At 45.8% G+C, this 18,915-nt stretch overlaps 1 protein-coding gene across 1 annotated transcript in view; it reads left to right on the forward strand.

The window, feature by feature from the left end:
* The window catches only part of scaf4a (SR-related CTD-associated factor 4a), a 54,466-nt gene that overhangs the window by 13,143 nt on the left and 22,408 nt on the right, over positions 1 to 18,915 (forward strand). Inside the window, exons 3-11 of the mRNA XM_045688908.1 lie at positions 6,585 to 6,629; positions 7,425 to 7,586; positions 7,856 to 7,997; positions 8,087 to 8,229; positions 8,303 to 8,899; positions 11,245 to 11,318; positions 11,398 to 11,473; positions 14,952 to 15,128; positions 17,919 to 18,001. Of these exons, the coding sequence (XP_045544864.1) occupies positions 6,585 to 6,629; positions 7,425 to 7,586; positions 7,856 to 7,997; positions 8,087 to 8,229; positions 8,303 to 8,899; positions 11,245 to 11,318; positions 11,398 to 11,473; positions 14,952 to 15,128; positions 17,919 to 18,001 (1,499 nt within the window). The remainder of the gene's footprint in view (positions 1 to 6,584; positions 6,630 to 7,424; positions 7,587 to 7,855; positions 7,998 to 8,086; positions 8,230 to 8,302; positions 8,900 to 11,244; positions 11,319 to 11,397; positions 11,474 to 14,951; positions 15,129 to 17,918; positions 18,002 to 18,915) is intronic.

Here is an 18,915-nt window from a genome sequence, read left to right on the forward strand (position 1 = left end):
CCTGGTCCAGAATACCCAGGGTTTCTCCCTCCCCATATTAACTGATCCTGGTGCAGAATACCCAGGGTTTCTCCCTCCCCATATTAACTGATCCTGGTGCAGAATACCCAGGGTTCCTCCCTCCCCATATTAACTGATCCTGGTCCAGAATACCCAGGGTTCCTCCCTCCCCATATTAACTGATCCTGGTCCAGAATACCCAGGGTTTCTCCCTCCCCATATTAACTGATCCTGGTCCAGAATACCCAGGGTTTCTCCCTCCCCATATTAACTGATCCTGGTCCAGAATACCCAGGGTTCCTCCCTCCCCATATTAACTGATCCTGGTGCAGAATACCCAGGGTTTCTCCCTCCCCATATTAACTGATCCTGGTCCAGAATACCCAGGGTACCATTTAAATAATAATACAAAAGAAAATACAATACAACAAGTAAAAGTGATGTAGTTAAATGTTAAGGCTGCACCAGGTCTCTCTCAATTCCGAGATATCAGTATCAAGCCCGTCTGTCTGGCTAGACTTCATCACATCATCTTATATAAGTCTCCATCTCCTGGCTCCATACATGTTTCTGTGAAGACAGACAGACAGACAGACAGAGACAGACAGACAGACAGACAGACAGACAGACAGACTACCAATGGCAGTTAGGATAGGTCATATTTGACTCACAAAACAAATACTATGTTGAAGTTTGAACAGGTCAGACTAAACCTACCTAATTCTGTTCTCCTCATCGATGACTGTTGGTGAGCAGGTAAGAGGTCAGGTTGGAGGTGAGGTCTTTGATGGGCATAGCAGCATAGATCAGCTCCTGGTTAGCTTGGTGGAACCAAGCTTTCTATTTCACTTCAGATATCATCAAATTCCACCAGGCTAGGTTATACCCTGGACATTATATGGTGATCAGGCTGGTTCCACCAGGCTAGGTTATACCCTGGACATTATATGGTGATCAGGCTGGTTCCACCAGGCTAGGTTATACCCTGGACATTATATGGTGATCAGGCTGGTTCCACCAGGCTAGGTTATACCCTGGACATTATATGGTGATCAGGCTGGTTCCACCAGGCTAAGTTATACCCTGGACATTATATGGTGAACACAGTGATCAGGCTGGTTATACCAGCCTAGGTTATACCCTGGACATTATATGGTGATCAGGCTGGTTCCACCAGGCTAGGTTATACCCTGGACATTATATGGTGATCAGGCTGGTTCCACCAGGCTAGGTTATACCCTGGACATTAAATGGTGATCAGGCTGGTTCCACCAGGCTAGGTTATACCCTGGACATTATATGGTGATCAGGCTGGTTCCACCAGGCTAGGTTATACCCTGGACATTATATGGTGATCAGGCTGGTTCCACCAGGCTAGGTTATACCCTGGACATTATATGGTGATCAGGCTGGTTCCACCAGGCTAGGTTATACCCTGGACATTATATGGTGATCAGGCTGGTTCCACCAGGCTAGGTTATACCCTGGACATTATATGGTGATCAGGCTGGTTCCACCAGGCTAGGTTATACCCTGGACATTATATGGTGATCAGGCTGGTTCCACCAGGCTAGGTTATACCCTGGACATTATATGGTGATCAGGCTGGTTCCACCAGGCTAGGTTATACCCTGGACATTATATGGTGATCAGGCTGGTTCCACCAGGCTAGGTTATACCCTGGACATTATATGGTGAACACAGTGATCAGGCTGGTTCCACCAGGCTAGGTTATACCCTGGACATTATATGGTGATCAGGCTGGTTCCACCAGGCTAGGTTATACCCTGGACATTATATGGTGATCAGGCTGGTTCCACCAGGCTAGGTTATACCCTGGACATTATATGGTGATCAGGCTGGTTCCACCAGGCTAGGTTATACCCTGGACATTATATGGTGATCAGGCTGGTTCCACCAGGCTAGGTTATACCCTGGACATTATATGGTGATCAGGCTGGTTCCACCAGGCTAGGTTATACCCTGGACATTATATGGTGATCAGGCTGGTTCCACCAGGCTAGGTTATACCCTGGACATTATATGGTGATCAGGCTGGTTCCACCAGGCTAGGTTATACCCTGGACATTATATGGTGATCAGGCTGGTTCCACCAGGCTAGGTTATACCCTGGACATTATATGGTGATCAGGCTGGTTCCACCAGGCTAGGTTATACCCTGGACATTATATGGTGATCAGGCTGGTTCCACCAGGCTAGGTTATACCCTGGACATTATATGGTGATCAGGCTGGTTCCACCAGGCTAGGTTATACCCTGGACATTATATGGTGAACACAGTGATCAGGCTGGTTCCACCAGGCTAGGTTATACCCTGGACATTATATGGTGATCAGGCTGGTTCCACCAGGCTAGGTTAGTCATGTCTGGCTGTTCCAGTCATAGGAACGCTCACAGAGAGGACATGTCTGCATGATGTTGATGAGGGCCCCCGTGCTGGTCTTGTCGATACTGCGTGTTCAGCTGCAAACTGGACATCTCCAGAACTACATCAGGCACTCTTATGAGGTGGTGTTGACTGGGAGGGCCTGTGACAGGGAGATATAATAGACAGCCAAGTGGTCAATTTGAATTTTGTTCCAAAGAAAGGACGAAGATTTTTGCTAATGATTCTACTAGTCGTATCTGCTTGGCCTACTAGTTTATCAAGCCGGTTAGTTATTTTTTTATACAACTTTTCACATAACGCATTACCTGTCGTTGTTGATGAAGCCGTCAGCGTCCTCAGGGCAGTAACTCAGGTCACTATCAGAGGCCTCGTGATGGCGTGTCCGTTACATAGGATGTTGAGGGAGAATGGCAATGGCACTTTCATTCTGAGGTCTTGCTTGACAAGCTGTTAAAATGGCAAGTGAACAGTGAATGCAATTTATTTTTCTGAGGTCGTTAAACCATTGCAATCACATTGCTGGACGTGTTATGATACACACCTTTGCTCCTTCTGGTAGATTCCGGTGTCCGTTCATGACGAGTCTGGCACCCAACTGTGAACTTTGTCTAACAGAAAAACAGAGTCGACGATTGTCATCAGGCCCCTCAATTATAAACATAGCTCGAGAAATAAGGTAATCTTGTTTGGAAGTTAATTCTATGCTTTATAGACTGACTGGCTCGAGATCGGATTCAGGCCAGTGATGCCGTTTACACTCTTTTTACATTTTTGAAAATGTATTTAACCTTTTATTTAACTAGGCAAGTTAGTTAGGAACAAGTTCTTATTTACAATGACGGCCTACCGGGGAACAGTGGGTTAACTGCCTTGTTCGGGGGCAGAATGACAGATTTTTACCTTGTCAGCTCGGAGATTCGATCCAGAAACCTTTCGGTTACTGGTCCAATGTTTTAACTACTAGGCTACCTGCCTCCCCCTCTTTCAATGGACACTATGCAACCAACTGGGACATGTTAGACTATTTAGCCAACTGGGACATGTTACACTATGTAACCCACTGGGACATGTTACACTATGCAACCCACTGGGACATGTTACACTATGCAACCCACTGGGACATGTTACACTATGCAACCAACTGGGACATGTTACACTATTCAACCAACTGGGACATGTTACACCATGCAACCAACTGGGACATGTTACACCATGCAACCAACTGGGACATGTTACACTATGCAACCAACTGGGACACGTTACACCATGCAACCAACTGGGACATGTTACACTAGGCAACCAACTGGGACACGTTACACCATGCAACCAACTAGGACATGTTTTGCTACGGCCCTGGATTGGATTGGGTTTGTTGCTGCTAGTTAGTACACTGTTGTAGACATGAGTTAGCTGCTACCACCACAGCTGCATCCAATATTTATTTGTTCCCTAGGAGGGTAATGTGACTGTTTCGTCTAAATTACACTAACTTAGAGTGGCATGGAAATACGATGACATTGCTAAAGTAGGGAAATAATTCGTAGGAAACAACTTTGCCATTTATATGACGTTGTCAAATTTATTTTAGAGAGATTGCCATTAATGTTACTAGCAAAGTTATTCTACAATATATAGCAATGCTAATGTTAGCTAGCTAAGATACAGTAGTCCCCTCAATCATAGTTAGCTAGCTAAGGTACAGTAGTCCCCTCAGTCATAGTTAGCTAGTTAAGGTACAGTAGTCCCCTCAGTCATAGTTAGCTAGCTAAGGTACAGTAGTCCCCTCAGTCATAGTTAGCTAGCTAAGGTACAGTAGTCCCCTCAGTCATAGTTAGCTAGTTAAGGTACAGTAGTCCCCTCAGTCATAGTTAGCTAGTTAAGGTACAGTAGTCCCCTCAGTCATAGTTAGCTAGCTAAGGTACAGTAGTCCCCTCAGTCATAGTTAGCTAGCTAAGGTACAGTAGTCCCCTCAGTCATAGTTAGCAGGCTAAGGTACAGTAGTCCCCTCAGTCATAGTTAGCAGGCTAAGGTACAGTAGTCCCCTCAGTCATAGTTAGCTAGCTACGGTACAGTAGTCCCCTCAGTCATAGTTAGCAGGCTAAGGTACAGTAGTCCCCTCAGTCATAGTTAGCTAGCTACGGTACAGTAGTCCCCTCAGTCATAGTTAGCAGGCTAAGGTACAGTAGTCCCCTCAGTCATAGTTAGCAGGCTAAGGTACAGTAGTCCCCTCAGTCATAGTTAGCAGGCTAAGGTACAGTAGTCCCCTCAGTCATAGTTAGCTAGCTAAGGTACAGTAGTCCCCTCAGTCATAGTTAGCTGGCTAAGGTACAGTAGTCCCCTCAGTCATAGTTAGCTAGTTAAGGTACAGTAGTCCCCTCAGTCATAGTTAGCTAGCTAAGGTACAGTAGTCCCCTCAGTCATAGTTAGCTAGCTAAGGTACAGTAGTCCCCTCAGTCATAGTTAGCTAGCTAAGGTACAGTAGTCCCCTCAGTCATAGTTAGCAAGCTACGGTACAGTAGTCCCCTCAGTCATAGTTAGCAGGCTAAGGTACAGTAGTCCCCTCAGTCATAGTTAGCAGGCTAAGGTACAGTAGTCCCCTCAGTCATAGTTAGCAGGCTAAGGTACAGTAGTCCCCTCAGTCATAGTTAGCAGGCTAAGGTACAGTAGTCCCCTCAGTCATAGTTAGCAGGCTAAGGTACAGTAGTCCCCTCAGTCATAGTTAGCAGGCTAAGGTACAGTAGTCCCCTCAGTCATAGTTACCTAGCTACGGTACAGTAGTCCCCTCAGTCATAGTTAGCAGGCTAAGGTACAGTAGTCCCCTCAGTCATAGTTAGCTAGCTAAGGTACAGTAGTCCCCTCAGTCATAGTTAGCAGGCTAAGGTCTAAAGTCAAACTGGCGTCATCACAATTATTTGCCTTCTTTTGAAATGTTATCGTGTTTCCAAGCCAAATCTGAGTTGTACTGAGGTAGGCTAACGTTAGCCAACTAGCTAGTTGGTAGCTAGCTAGCTAACGTCAGCTATGCTAGCGACGATAATGATGATTAAATATACATAATATATACCACCACCGGGCACCAACCAAACTCCAACCACCTATTACACATTTTGTGGATTGGTGATTTACATTTGTGGATTGGTGATTTTACATTTGTGAATACATTTGTCATGATATTGATCCCATCGTTTGACTGTGCCAGAACGCAGAATAACTGATGAATTTACGAACGCTCAACTACCGTTAAATATGGCCGGTGTTGGTAAACGTTGGCCAAAAAAAGCGTAATTAAATTAATTTACGAGTGTTGGTGACACACTCAGGTTCCAAACTCCATTTTAGACCAGACTGACTTTATGACCAAAATGATCCTATTTACACTTTGTAGTTAATTTTTACATTAGAATAAATGTTTCTGACTCATATCGATGCCACTTGCCATTTTTCAAAGTAATTAGTTGGTTTTTAGCAGCAGTCACTCTTTAAAGGTAAAAAAAAAATATATATATATATTTTTTTTTAATCAAGAAATGTATGAAATAGAAACCCAGTTTATAAGCTTTTTAAATGATATCAAACTCAACCCTTTTATATTTTCCAGTGATGTAGACATGGCTGTCTCATGTTATGCAAAAATGGATCAACTTTTGAGCACCTTTTATCTCCTGAATGTTTTGGCCTTCAGGTCCAAAAAATAGTCTCTTTCTGACCACTTCTTCCATGAGAAAACGTATGATTTATTATTGTTTTAAACAAAAGGATGCAAATTTTTTTAATTTAAAATGGATTTACCCGTTAGTGCAATGACTGAACGTCTCCAGGTAGGGTAGCATATATATATATTAACCTTTATTTAACTAGGCAAGTCAGTTAAGAACAAATTCTTATTTTCAATGATGGCCTACCGGGGAACAGTAGATTTAACTGCCTTGTTCAGGAGGCAGAACGACAGATTTTCTACCTTGTCGGCTCGGGGATTCGATCTAGCAACCTTTCGGTTACAAGTCCAACGCTCTAACCACTAGCTTACCCTGCCGACCCAGCACACACTTAGCATCCTTTTTAATGAATCCTAGTCCTGCACTAGATAGCAGGCTAAATGGAGGATCTCCATTTTTGTCCTTGACTAGACTTCCATCTGTGTCTGTTACTAAATATCTCTTTTCTCCTCTCCCAGTTGTATAAACACGTGGTTCAGATTGTTGAGAAGTTCATTAAAAAGGTGAGGAGCCACGTCATATCTTCTACACTATATGCTATACTTTAGGGATAGTCAACTCTTATCCTTACTAGGTCCCTAATTACTGCTGCTTTTCTGTTCTACCTGGTAATTAATTGCAACCAGCTGGTGACCCAGGGATAAGAGCGTCTGCTAAATGACGTAAATGTCTAAATCAAAAAAGGGGAAGAATTTAAGAAAGCAGTGGAACTGGCTTGGAGGTCCAGATTTGAATTAGACAGCTATACATTATCCACATCCCAAACTTCCTAGCATTGGGGGTTGTTTCTGGATATGGAGTGTTGATGTGCTGGATGTTACACTGAAGACTCACTTGTATATATCTACATGTCTATATATCTACATGTTAGTATATCTAGCATGCGTCTATATCGATCTACAGTGTCACTATAATATCCGTGGTACAACCTCTCCTTCTGTCTCTAAATCTTTTGTCTGAAGGATTACTCTATCCTATCCCAGTCTTCCTTGAATCTGGTCTGTCTCAGGTGTATTCTCCGCTGTCCTGGCGTCGTGTCTATATATCTACATGTCTATATATATCTACATGTCTATATATCTACATGTCTATATATCTCGCGTGCTCTCTCTCTCTCTCTCCGTCTCGCTCTCTCTCTTTGTCTGTCTGTCTCTCTCTCGCTCTCTCTCTCTTTGTCTGTCTGTCTACTCTCTCTCTCCATTTAATTTTCAATTGACTCTCTCTGTCTGTCTGTCTGTGTGTCTCGTCTCTTTCTGTCTGTATCTCCCTCTCGCTCCTCCCTCTCTCGTCTCCCCCAGTGTAAGCCGGAGTACAAGGTGGCAGGTCTATATGTTGTGGACTCCATCGTCCGACAGTCTCGTCATCAGTTTGGCATGGACAAGGACGTGTTCGGGCCACGGTTCACCAAGAACATCACGGGAACGTTTGAGAACCTCTGTCTCTGTCCCACTGAAGAACGGGTGAGACCATGCTGACGGTGGAAATGATGATGGTGGTGGTGGTGGAAACAAGTTATGATGGATACTTGAGGACGCTGTACTTTCTCAAACAAATCTCTCTCCTTCTCTCTCTCCTCATTTCTCTCTCTCTCTTCTCTCTCTCTCTCTCTCTCTCTCTCACTATCCTCCCCTCTCTCCCTCTCTTGCTCCTCAATTCTCTCTCTCCTCCGTTCTTTTTCTCTCTCTCCTCTTTCTCCCTCTCTCTCCCTCTTTCTCCCTCCCATCTGTAGAGTAAGATAGTGCGTGTGTTGAATCTGTGGCAGAAGAATGGTGTGTTTAAGATGGAGATTATCCAGCCTCTTCTAGATATGGCTACATCTGGTTCCAGCAGTGCTGCAGCTGCAGACACCGAGATGGACGACCCAGACCCAGGTATTACTGTCTGTCTCCGTTAGCCCAGACCCAGCTATTACGTCCGTCCGTCCGTCCGTGACTCATTCTCTTGTACTTCTGTCCTCCAGGTTTCCCCTCATCCCCGTCACCAGTTAAAGGTCCGGTCACCTCAGTAACGGAAAACACTGTTGTGCCGCCTGTCCCTCAGCTTCAGAACTCTGACGCATTCGCCGCTGTCGCTCAGCTCTTCCAGTCTTCAAAGGGACAACAGGTGTGTCTGTGCATATTTTTCCCTCAACAATTATTTTTGTTGCTAGTCCTAACTCAACTCTCTCTCTCTGCAGCTTCATCAAATGCTCCAGAACTTCCAACAAAATCCGTTAAAGCCTCAGACTCATCCCTTCCCGCCCCAGACCCACAGCCACCACCATGTTCAACCCCAGCCCCATCCCCAGGCTCAGCCCCATCCCCAGGCTCAGCCCCAGGCTCAGCCCCATCCCCAGGCTCAGCCCCATCCCCAGGCTCAGCCCCAGGCTCAGCCCCAGGCTCAGCCCCATCCCCAGGCTCAGCCCCATCCCCAGGCTCAGCCCCATCCCCAGGCTCAGCCCCATCCCCAGGCTCAGCCCCATCCCCAGGCTCAGCCCCATCCCCAGGCTCAGCCCCATCCCCATCCCCAGGCTCAGCCCCATCCCCATCCCCAGCCGCATCTCCAGGCTCAACCCCATCTCCAGGCTCAACCCCAGCCCCATCCCCAGCCGCATCTCCAGGCTCAACCCCATCCCCATCTCCAGGCTCAACCCCAGCCTCCAGCCAACCTCCACCACCTCCACTCCCAGCCCCATCTCCAGTCCCTCACCCCCGCCCCAGGTACGGCCGCTCAGCGACTCCCCCTCCCCTCCAGCGAGCCCACCAAGCAGAAAACGGCGTTTGACAAGGTGGCTGTGAGTTCCTCTTATTATTATCGACCTGTGACCGCAGAGTGGGGTTTCCCTCCTTGTCCCACAGGGGTGTTAGTGACTGGGTAAAGGTGATTCAGAATAGTTTTTGTTTTGTTGTTTGATCGTTGTTATGGGCAATGTCTTGTCTCTAGTAAAGGTAACCAGGGATGTGTTGAATAATACAACGACCTAACCTAGATATAGATTTTAATGAGAATAACCAAACTATTTATTTAACCAGGTCAGTCATTTAGAACACATTCTCGTTGACAGTGAGACCTGACTAACACGAGAGAAAGACACCTGCAGCAAAGCAAGACATTTCTGAAAATCTCAACACATTCAGTGCCTTCGGGAAAGTATTCAGACCCCTTGACCTTTTTCCACATTTTGTTACGTTACAGCCTTATTCTACAATGGAATCAATCTACACACAATACCCAATAATGACAAAGTGAGAACTGGTTTTTAGACATTTTTGCAAATGTATTAAAATTTAAAAAACTGAAATACCTTATTTACATAAGTATTCAGACACTTTGCTATGAGACTCTAAATTGAGCTCAGGTTCATCCTGTTTCCATTGATCATCCCTGAGATGTTTCTACAACTTGATTGGAGTCCACCTGTGGAAAATTCAATTGATTGGACATGATTTGGAAAGGCGCACACCTGTCTATATAAGGTTCCCACATTTGACAGTGCATGTCAGAGTAAAAAGCAAGCCATGAGGTCGAAGGAATTGTACGTAGAGCTCCGAGACAGGATTGTGTCGAGGCACAGATCTGGGGAAGGGTACCAAAAAATGTCTGCAGCATTGAAGGTCCCCAAGAACACAGTGCCCTCCATCATTCTTAAATGGAAGACGTTTGGAACCACCAAGACTCTTCCTAGAGCTGGCCGCCCGGCCAAACTGAGCAATTGGAGGAGAAGGGCCTTGGTCAGGGAGGTGACCAAGTACCCGATGGTCACTCAGACAGAGCTCCAGAGATCCTCTGTGGAGATGGGAGAACCTTCCAGAAGGACAACCATCTCTGCAGCACTCCACCAATCAGGCCTTTATGGTAGAGCGGTCAGACTGAAGCCACTCCTCAGTAAAAGGCACATGACAGCCCGCTTGGAGTTTGCCAAAAGGCACCTAAAGACTCTCAGACCATGAGAAACAAGATGCTCTGTTCTGATGAAACCAAGATGGGAATGTGATGAAAGAAATAAAAGCTGAAATAAATCATTCTCTCTACTATTATTCTCACATTTCACATTCTTAAAATAAAGTGGTGGTCCTAACTGACCTAAGACAGGGAATTTTTACTAGGATTAAATGTCAGGAATTGTGAAAAACTGAGTTTTTAAATGTATTTGGCTAAGGTGTATGTAAACTTCTGACTTCAACTGTTGCTTACCCAACGTTTATTGACTTGATTATTACCGTCATTCTTAGCTTAGCTAAATGGTATAGTGATTGTGTTTTTTCTCAATGGACATTCGGGTGCTTTCATAAATTCGCTCTGGCTATATACTCCGATTTCAGAGCACTCTCGTCTGTGTGTACCAGAGCACAGAATAATGAATTTACGAGCGCTGAACACCCGTTGAATATGGCCGGTGTCAGTAAACGTCTCTGCAAAAAATAATAATAAACGTAATTAAATTGTTGCCAGCAGCATAGTTACAGTCACCAACGCTCTGGATAACATAACAGCCTAACCAGCTTTGCTGGGGTGAGTAAAATGGTTTGAATGGTCTCATTTGTGTCTGGAAGTAGCTAGCAAGCTAGTCAACGTTAGCTTGGTTTCTTGACTGCCAGTACGCTCAAATCAACCCTACCTCCTCGACTCCCGAACGTCCAGTGTGAGCTCCGAGGAGAGCGAAAACGGTCTGAATTTACAAACGGACAATCTGACAACGCTCTGCGCACTCTGGCACTCCACATTTTGAATTTAAGAACACACCCGAAGTCGTAAAATGTCTTAACTAGTCATTTCTTATGCTAACTAGCTAGCAAGAGGTTGCCTAGCAACAGCATCAACTTCCTGTAGACAGGCGAAGAGCTGGTACCGTTCAACTGAAACGATACTGTCAGTTTACAGTGTACTAAAATGAACTAATATTATGTAGTGTATAAACTCATTAAGTATGTAGTATACCGTATGTTAGTACGGGTATTCCAATACAGCTATTGACAACAGGCAGGCTTGGAAATGGAAAATAATGTGTGAGTTGAACCTTGGTCTCCTCTCCCTTGTCTCCTCTCCCTTGTCTCCTCTCCCTTGTCTCCTCTCCCTTGTCTCCTCTCCTTTGTCTCCTCTCCCTTGTCTCCTCTCCTTTGTCTCCTCTCCTTTGTCTAGACGCTGTTGGACCGTTTTGACTATGACGATGAGCCTGAGGGTGCCGACGAATCAAAGAAGGACCAGACATCTTTGTAAGACCCTTCCCCTTATACAATGTGTGTGTGTTGTGCGTCTGTATGTTAACTGTGTGTATTTGTTTCATTCTGACAGTACCCAGCAGCCTCCAGGTTTCCCCCAGCACTTTCAACAACACATGATGGGCATGATCCAGGACCTCACACACCAGGTAATAAACATGGTCCAGGACCCCACACACCAGGTAATAAACATGGTCCAGGACCCCACACACCAGGTAATAAACATGGTCCAGGACCCCACACACCAGGTAATAAACATGGTCCAGGACCCCACACACCAGGTAATAAACATGGTCCAGGACCTCACACACCAGGTAATAAACATGGTCCAGTACCCCACACACCAGGTAATAAACATGGTCCAGGACCCCACACACCAGGTAATAAACATGGTCCAGGACCTCACACACCAGGTAATAAACATGGTCCAGGACCCCACACACCAGGTAATAAACATGGTCCAGGACCCCACACACCAGGTAATAAACATGGTCCAGGACCCCACACACCAGGTAATAAACATGGTCCAGGACCCCACACACCAGGTAATAAACATGACCCCACACACCAGGTAATAAACATGACCCCACACACCAGGTAATAAACATGGTCCAGGACCCCACACACCAGGTAATAAACATGGTCCAGGACCCCACACACCAGGTAATAAACATGGTCCAGGACCCCACACACCAGGTAATAAACATGGTCCAGGACCCCACACACCAGGTAATAAACATGGTCCAGGACCCCACACACCAGGTAATAAACAGCACCTCACACACCAGGTAATAAACATGGTCCAGGACCTCACACACCAGGTAATAAACATGGTCCAGGACCCCACACACCAGGTAATAAACATGGTCCAGGACCCCACACACCAGGTAATAAACATGGTCCAGGACCTCACACACCAGGTAATAAACATGGTCCAGGACCTCACACACCAGGTAATAAACATGACCCCACACACCAGGTAATAAACATGGTCCAGGACCCCACACACCAGGTAATAAACACGCACCCCACACACCAGGTAATAAACATGGTCCAGGACCCCACACACCAGGTAATAAACATGGTCCAGGACCCCACACACCAGGTAATAAACATGGTCCAGACCCCACACACCAGGTAATAAACATGGTCCAGGACCTCACACACCAGGTAATAAACATGGTCCAGGACCCCACACACCAGGTAATAAACATGCAGACCCCACACACCAGGTAATAAACATGGTCCAGGACCCCACACACCAGGTAATAAACATTACCCCACACACCAGGTAATAAACATGCCAACCCCACACACCAGGTAATAAACATGGTCCAGGACCCCACACACCAGGTAATAAACATGGTCCAGCACCCCACACACCAGGTAATAAACATGGTCCAGGACCCCACACACCAGGTAATAAACATGGTCCAGGACCCCACACACCAGGTAATAAACATGGTCCAGGACCCCACACACCAGGTAATAAACATGGTCCAGTACCCCACACACCAGGTAATAAACATGGTCCAGGACCCCACACACCAGGTAATAAACATGGTCCAGGACCCCACACACCAGGTAATAAACATGGTCCAGGACCACACACACCAGGTAATAAACATGGTCCAGGACCCCACACACCAGGTAATAAACATGGTCCAGGACCCCACACACCAGGTAATAAACATGGTCCAGTACCCCACACACCAGGTAATAAACATGGTCCAGGACCCCACACACCAGGTAATAAACATGGTCCAGGACCCCACACACCAGGTAATAAACATGGTCCAGGACCCCACACACCAGGTAATAAACATGACCCCACACACCAGGTAATAAACAGGACCCCACACACCAGGTAATAAACATGGTCCAGGACCCCACACACCAGGTAATAAACATGGTCCAGGACCCCACACACCAGGTAATAAACATGGTCCAGGACCCCACACACCAGGTAATAAACATGGTCCAGGACCCCACACACCAGGTAATAAACATGGTCCAGGACCCCACACACCAGGTAATAAACATGGTCCAGGACCCCACACACCAGGTAATAAACATGGTCCAGGACCCCACACACCAGGTAATAAACATGACCCCACACACCAGGTAATAAACATGGTCCAGGACCCCACACACCAGGTAATAAACATGGTCCAGGACCCCACACACCAGGTAATAAACATGGTCCAGGACCCCACACACCAGGTAATAAACATGGTCCAGGACCCCACACACCAGGTAATAAACATGTCCAGGACCCCACACACCAGGTAATAAACATGGTCCAGTACCCCACACACCAGGTAATAAACAGGGGACCCCACACACCAGGTAATAAACACAGGACCCCACACACCAGGTAATAAACATGGTCCAGGACCCCACACACCAGGTAATAAACAGCACCTCACACACCAGGTAATAAACATGGTCCAGGACCCCACACACCAGGTAATAAACAGCACCTCACACACCAGGTAATAAACATGGTCCAGGACCTCACACACCAGGTAATAAACATGGTCCAGGACCCCACACACCAGGTAATAAACATGGTCCAGGACCCCACACACCAGGTAATAAACATGGTCCAGGACCCCACACACCAGGTAATAAACATGGTCCAGGACCCCACACACCAGGTAATAAACATGGTCCAGGACCCCACACACCAGGTAATAAACATGGTCCAGGACCCCACACACCAGGTAATAAACATGGTCCAGGACCTCACACACCAGGTAATAAACATGGTCCAGGACCCCACACACCAGGTAATAAACATGGTCCAGTACCCCACACACCAGGTAATAAACATGGTCCAGGACCTCACACACCAGGTAATAAACATGGTCCAGTACCCCACACACCAGGTAATAAACATGGTCCAGGACCCCACACACCAGGTAATAAACATGGTCCAGGACCTCACACACCAGGTAATAAACATGGTCCAGGACCCCACACACCAGGTAATAAACATGGTCCAGGACCCCACACACCAGGTAATAAACATGACCCCACACACCAGGTAATAAACATGATCCAGGACCCCACACACCAGGTAATAAACATGATCCAGGACCCCACACACCAGGTAATAAACATGGTCCAGGACCCCACACACCAGGTAATAAACATGGTCCAGGACCCCACACACCAGGTAATAAACATGGTCCAGGACCCCACACACCAGGTAATAAACATGGTCCAGGACCCCACACACCAGGTAATAAACATGGTCCAGGACCTCACACACCAGGTAATAAACATGGTCCAGTACCCCACACACCAGGTAATAAACATGGTCCAGGACCCCACACACCAGGTAATAAACATGGTCCAGGACCCCACACACCAGGTAATAAACAGGACCCCACACACCAGGTAATAAACAGGACCCCACACACCAGGTAATAAACATGGTCCAGGACCCCACACACCAGGTAATAAACATGGTCCAGGACCCCACACACCAGGTAATAAACTGCTCTCGCTCACCATCTGTGTCTCTTCTCGCCGTCTCTCCTCTTTCTCTCTCTCTCTTTCTCTCAGAACACACACACACAGTATTAAAACAAAACTCCCCATCTTTCTCCCTCCATCCAGATATCTCTCCCTCCTAACGGCCAGCTCCAGGGCTATGGTTTGCTGCCGGGCCAGGCCTACCCAGGAATGGTGGGTCCTCCAGGCCAGCCCCTCCCTGGTACAGGACCTCCAGGCTTCCCTGGGGGATACCCTCCAAACAAGGACGCCTTCGGCCAACACATGGGCCAGCAAGAACAGGTGAGATTAGTACATTAATAGTTTTGAATTAGGTTCGGTCGATTTTTTTTTTTTTGATTTTTTTTATTAGGCATGAATGGTTAAAAACATTGTCGTGTCTTTGGCATCATTAAACTGAAGACTGTTGTTTTATCAAATAAATTCTCTGTAATTATTATTACGTGATTAAACTAATCATGTAAATGTAATTAACTAGGACGTCGGGGCACCAAGAAAAATCTTCAGATTACAAAATTATAATTTTCCTAATATAACTCTTCAGATATTTTAATATCTGATCAATTAGTCGTCTAATTAATGAATTATTCTTTACCTCACGTTAGTCTCATTCCAAACGTCGTAAATTGTTGGTTATCTGCACGAACCCAGTCTTCACTATGAGTCATCCATACATCAATTGTCTTAATCATTTTATTTACTAACTTAATAATCACAGAAATGCATAAACAAACAGTAGATATGGAGGAAATGATAGGGGAGGTTCCCTAGTGGGCTAAGCTGATATGACGGCTTGGTGGACAAAGGGAAGTGTGGACTGAGAAGGGCGGGAAAGACTTAGTCACTACACAGTAGATAATTATATTAATTGAAATGCTAATTTACATTTACATTTAAGTCATTTAGCAGACGCTCTTATCCAGAGCGACTTACAAAATGGTGCATTCACCTTATGATATCCAGTGGAACAACCACTTTACAATAGTGCATCTAAATATTTTAAGGGGGGGGGGGTTAGAAGGATTACTTTATCCTATCCTAGGTATTCCTTAAAGAGGACTAATCTCTTGCATATGAACGCTCACTCATTCGGGAATAATTGCAATCAATATATATTTACGATCAGCGTGTCGTCGTGACCTCTGTTGGAATCGTCCGTCCTTCTGTTGGAAAGTTCATCCGAGTGTCTCTCTGCTTCCCTGAGGTCTTTCGTGGTTAGAATGGATACTTTCAGAGTACGTAAGTATGTTCTTATAGAATAGATGTTTCAGGCGGTTGTCGGTCTTCTCATCTCAGGTTGACATAATTTCTAGCTGCAGACAAGTAATTAGTATCTAAGATTTGCTCTTATTCTGTAGGGAACGATAGTTTCAGTTTAACCATTTCCAGCCGTGTAGCCAATGCTCCACGTGGTATGATTAGGAATTCAACAACCGTTACAACCTTCGTTTAGACTGAGGTTTTTGTGGTCTGAACTCAACCTGTGCCTCCTCGGTGTCCATCGAGGTACGCGTGGTCTGAAGAGGATTTCCTCGGGGGGGGGGTTATTCGTAACAGTAGGAAAGGGCTGTTCCATGACGCCAGATCATGTTTATGCTCACGGGGGCGGGCCAATGACTTAGATAATTGTATTCCCTTTAAAAGTTTAACTTTCATTAAAGGTTTAACATCACCTTACATCATTTCACAAATAGTTTCATCTTTACTTATTCATTTCATACAGTAATTAGACGCAAATCTCATAACTGAGCCACCTGTATAAACAGAGTTATGGTAATGTGGCTGTATTGTCTTTCATAAGGTCACAAACATTAGACAAAACGGGACCGGGTCGTAGCTGGCTTCTCCACCGACCGTTTACACATTCTCCAAAACATGGATATTGTTCTGTTCTCAAGTTCTGTGATGTAGAAGAAGTTCCTTTGTTCTACTGTGAAACTCACTCTCTCCCTATACTGCATGGCTATGAGGAGAGAGTCTCCTCCTGGAATTTACGACCTGAGATAACAGAACCTGGGTGTAGGAGAGGGGGCGAGAGAGAGAGAGGGGGGGGGATGCCACGATCTACACCCAGAAAGGGCCACCTCATGACAACATGAAAATAGTAATCCTGCCCTTTAATAGGGCCTTCCCTGTAGCTCAGTTGGTAGAGCATGGTGTTTGCAACGCCAGAGTTGTGGGTTCGATTCCCACGGGGGGCCAGCACAGGAAAAAAAATGTATGAAATGTATGCATTCACTACTGTAAGTCGCACTGGATAAGAGCGTCTGCTAAAATGTCAATGGACCAGTCCAATCTTTATTTATTTTTGAAATTATTTTTGAAATTATTTAACTAGGCAAGTCAGCTAAGAACAAATTCTTATTTACAATGACGGCCTACCGGGGAACAGTGGGTTAACTGCCTTGTTCTGGAGGCAGAACGACAGATTTTTACCTTGTCAGCTCGGGGATTCAATCTAGCAACCTTTCTGTTACTAGTCCAACACTCTAACCACCAGGCTACCTGCCTCCCCTCCACTCTAACCACCAGGCTACCTGCCGCCCCTCCACTCTAACCACCAGGCTACCTGCCGCCCCTCCACTCTAACCACTAGGCTACCTGCCGCCCCTCCACTCTAACCACCAGGCTACCTGCCGCCCCTCCACTCTAACCACCAGGCTACCTGCCGCCCCTCCACTCTAACCACCAGGCTACCTGCCGCCCCTCCACTCTAACCACTAGGCTAGCTGCCTCCCCTCCACTCTAACCACTAGGCTACCTGCCGCCCCCTCCACTCTAACCACTAGGCTACCTGCCTCCCCGCCACTCTAACCACTAGGCTACCTGCCGCCCCTCCACTCTAACCACTAGGCTACCTGCCGCCCCTCCACTCTAACCACTAGGCTACCTGCCTCCCCTCCACTCTAACCACTAGGCTACCTGCCTCCCCTCCACTCTAACCACTAGGCTACCTGCCGCCCCTCCACTCTAACCACTAGGCTACCCTGCCGCCCCAAAATGGTCATAGGATTTGGAATATTCAATTACTCAATTATTGATGTTGTAAATGTTATGGTTTCTGCTTGTCAGGATATGAATATGGACCTTGAGCCTCCCTCCATGAAGGATGGACGACACCGACCAGATGGCAGGAAGTCACCATCAGGATCTAGGTGAGTGCTGGTCAGGTGGTCAGTCCCTATTGGTTAACGGCTAAAGACAGTGTTCAAATGGCCAGTTCGTATTGGTTAACGGCTAAAGACAGTGTTCAAATGGCCAGTTCCTATCAGGGCCTGAAATTTAACGTTTTGGTTAATTAAGCAGCCAAAATATATTTTCCCATAAAAAATTTATAAAAAATAAAGTAAGCAATTCATTCTGATGTTTCTAAAAACAAGAAATGTATTACTAATAAGAAGTAATATGGTATATTGCTCATTGAGTCTTTTAACCAATGTATGTTAAAATAAATCATTTAGATACAATAGTGAAAACAAATTCTACAACTGAACATCAAAAATCAACAGTGTCCTGCCCTGCCACAAAGTGCTGAGTTATCGCGGTATATTTTAGCAATAAGGCCAATATACCACGACTAAGGTCTGTTCTTAGGCACGACGTGTCGCGGATGAAATGTAGAAGCAAAACTAATAAATGTAGGAGAACAATTTTAAGAATTTGAGTGTATTTTTTTTTTTAAATGTGTAATTTTTTTTAATGATAAGAAATGACCTGAAAGTTAATGAATAAATTGTTTTTGGAGCGTTCCATACGTCGCTGCCCCTTTAAGGGGCTGGCCGTTACCGTGGTAACTGGGCACTCACAGACGCATGGTGATGAGAAGAGAATCTCCGGTCTCTTGCAGCAGTCGCAGAAAACTTAAACTAACATTGAAAATAAACAACCCTTAGCGTGTGAACAAAAGGATACCGACAAAAGACGAGGACTAAGTTACACTTTTAGAATAATTTCTTGTCACTTTGACCAACTTCTACATGTGGGATTTAAGATTTTAAGAAAATAAACTCTTCTCAAATGCTGTGTGTGACCGCCCACCAACGTGGCTGGTGAAATAGACATTCTTACC

This window comes from Salmo salar, chromosome ssa11, assembly GCF_905237065.1.
Source record: "Salmo salar chromosome ssa11, Ssal_v3.1, whole genome shotgun sequence".
Lineage (NCBI taxonomy): Eukaryota > Metazoa > Chordata > Actinopteri > Salmoniformes > Salmonidae > Salmo > Salmo salar.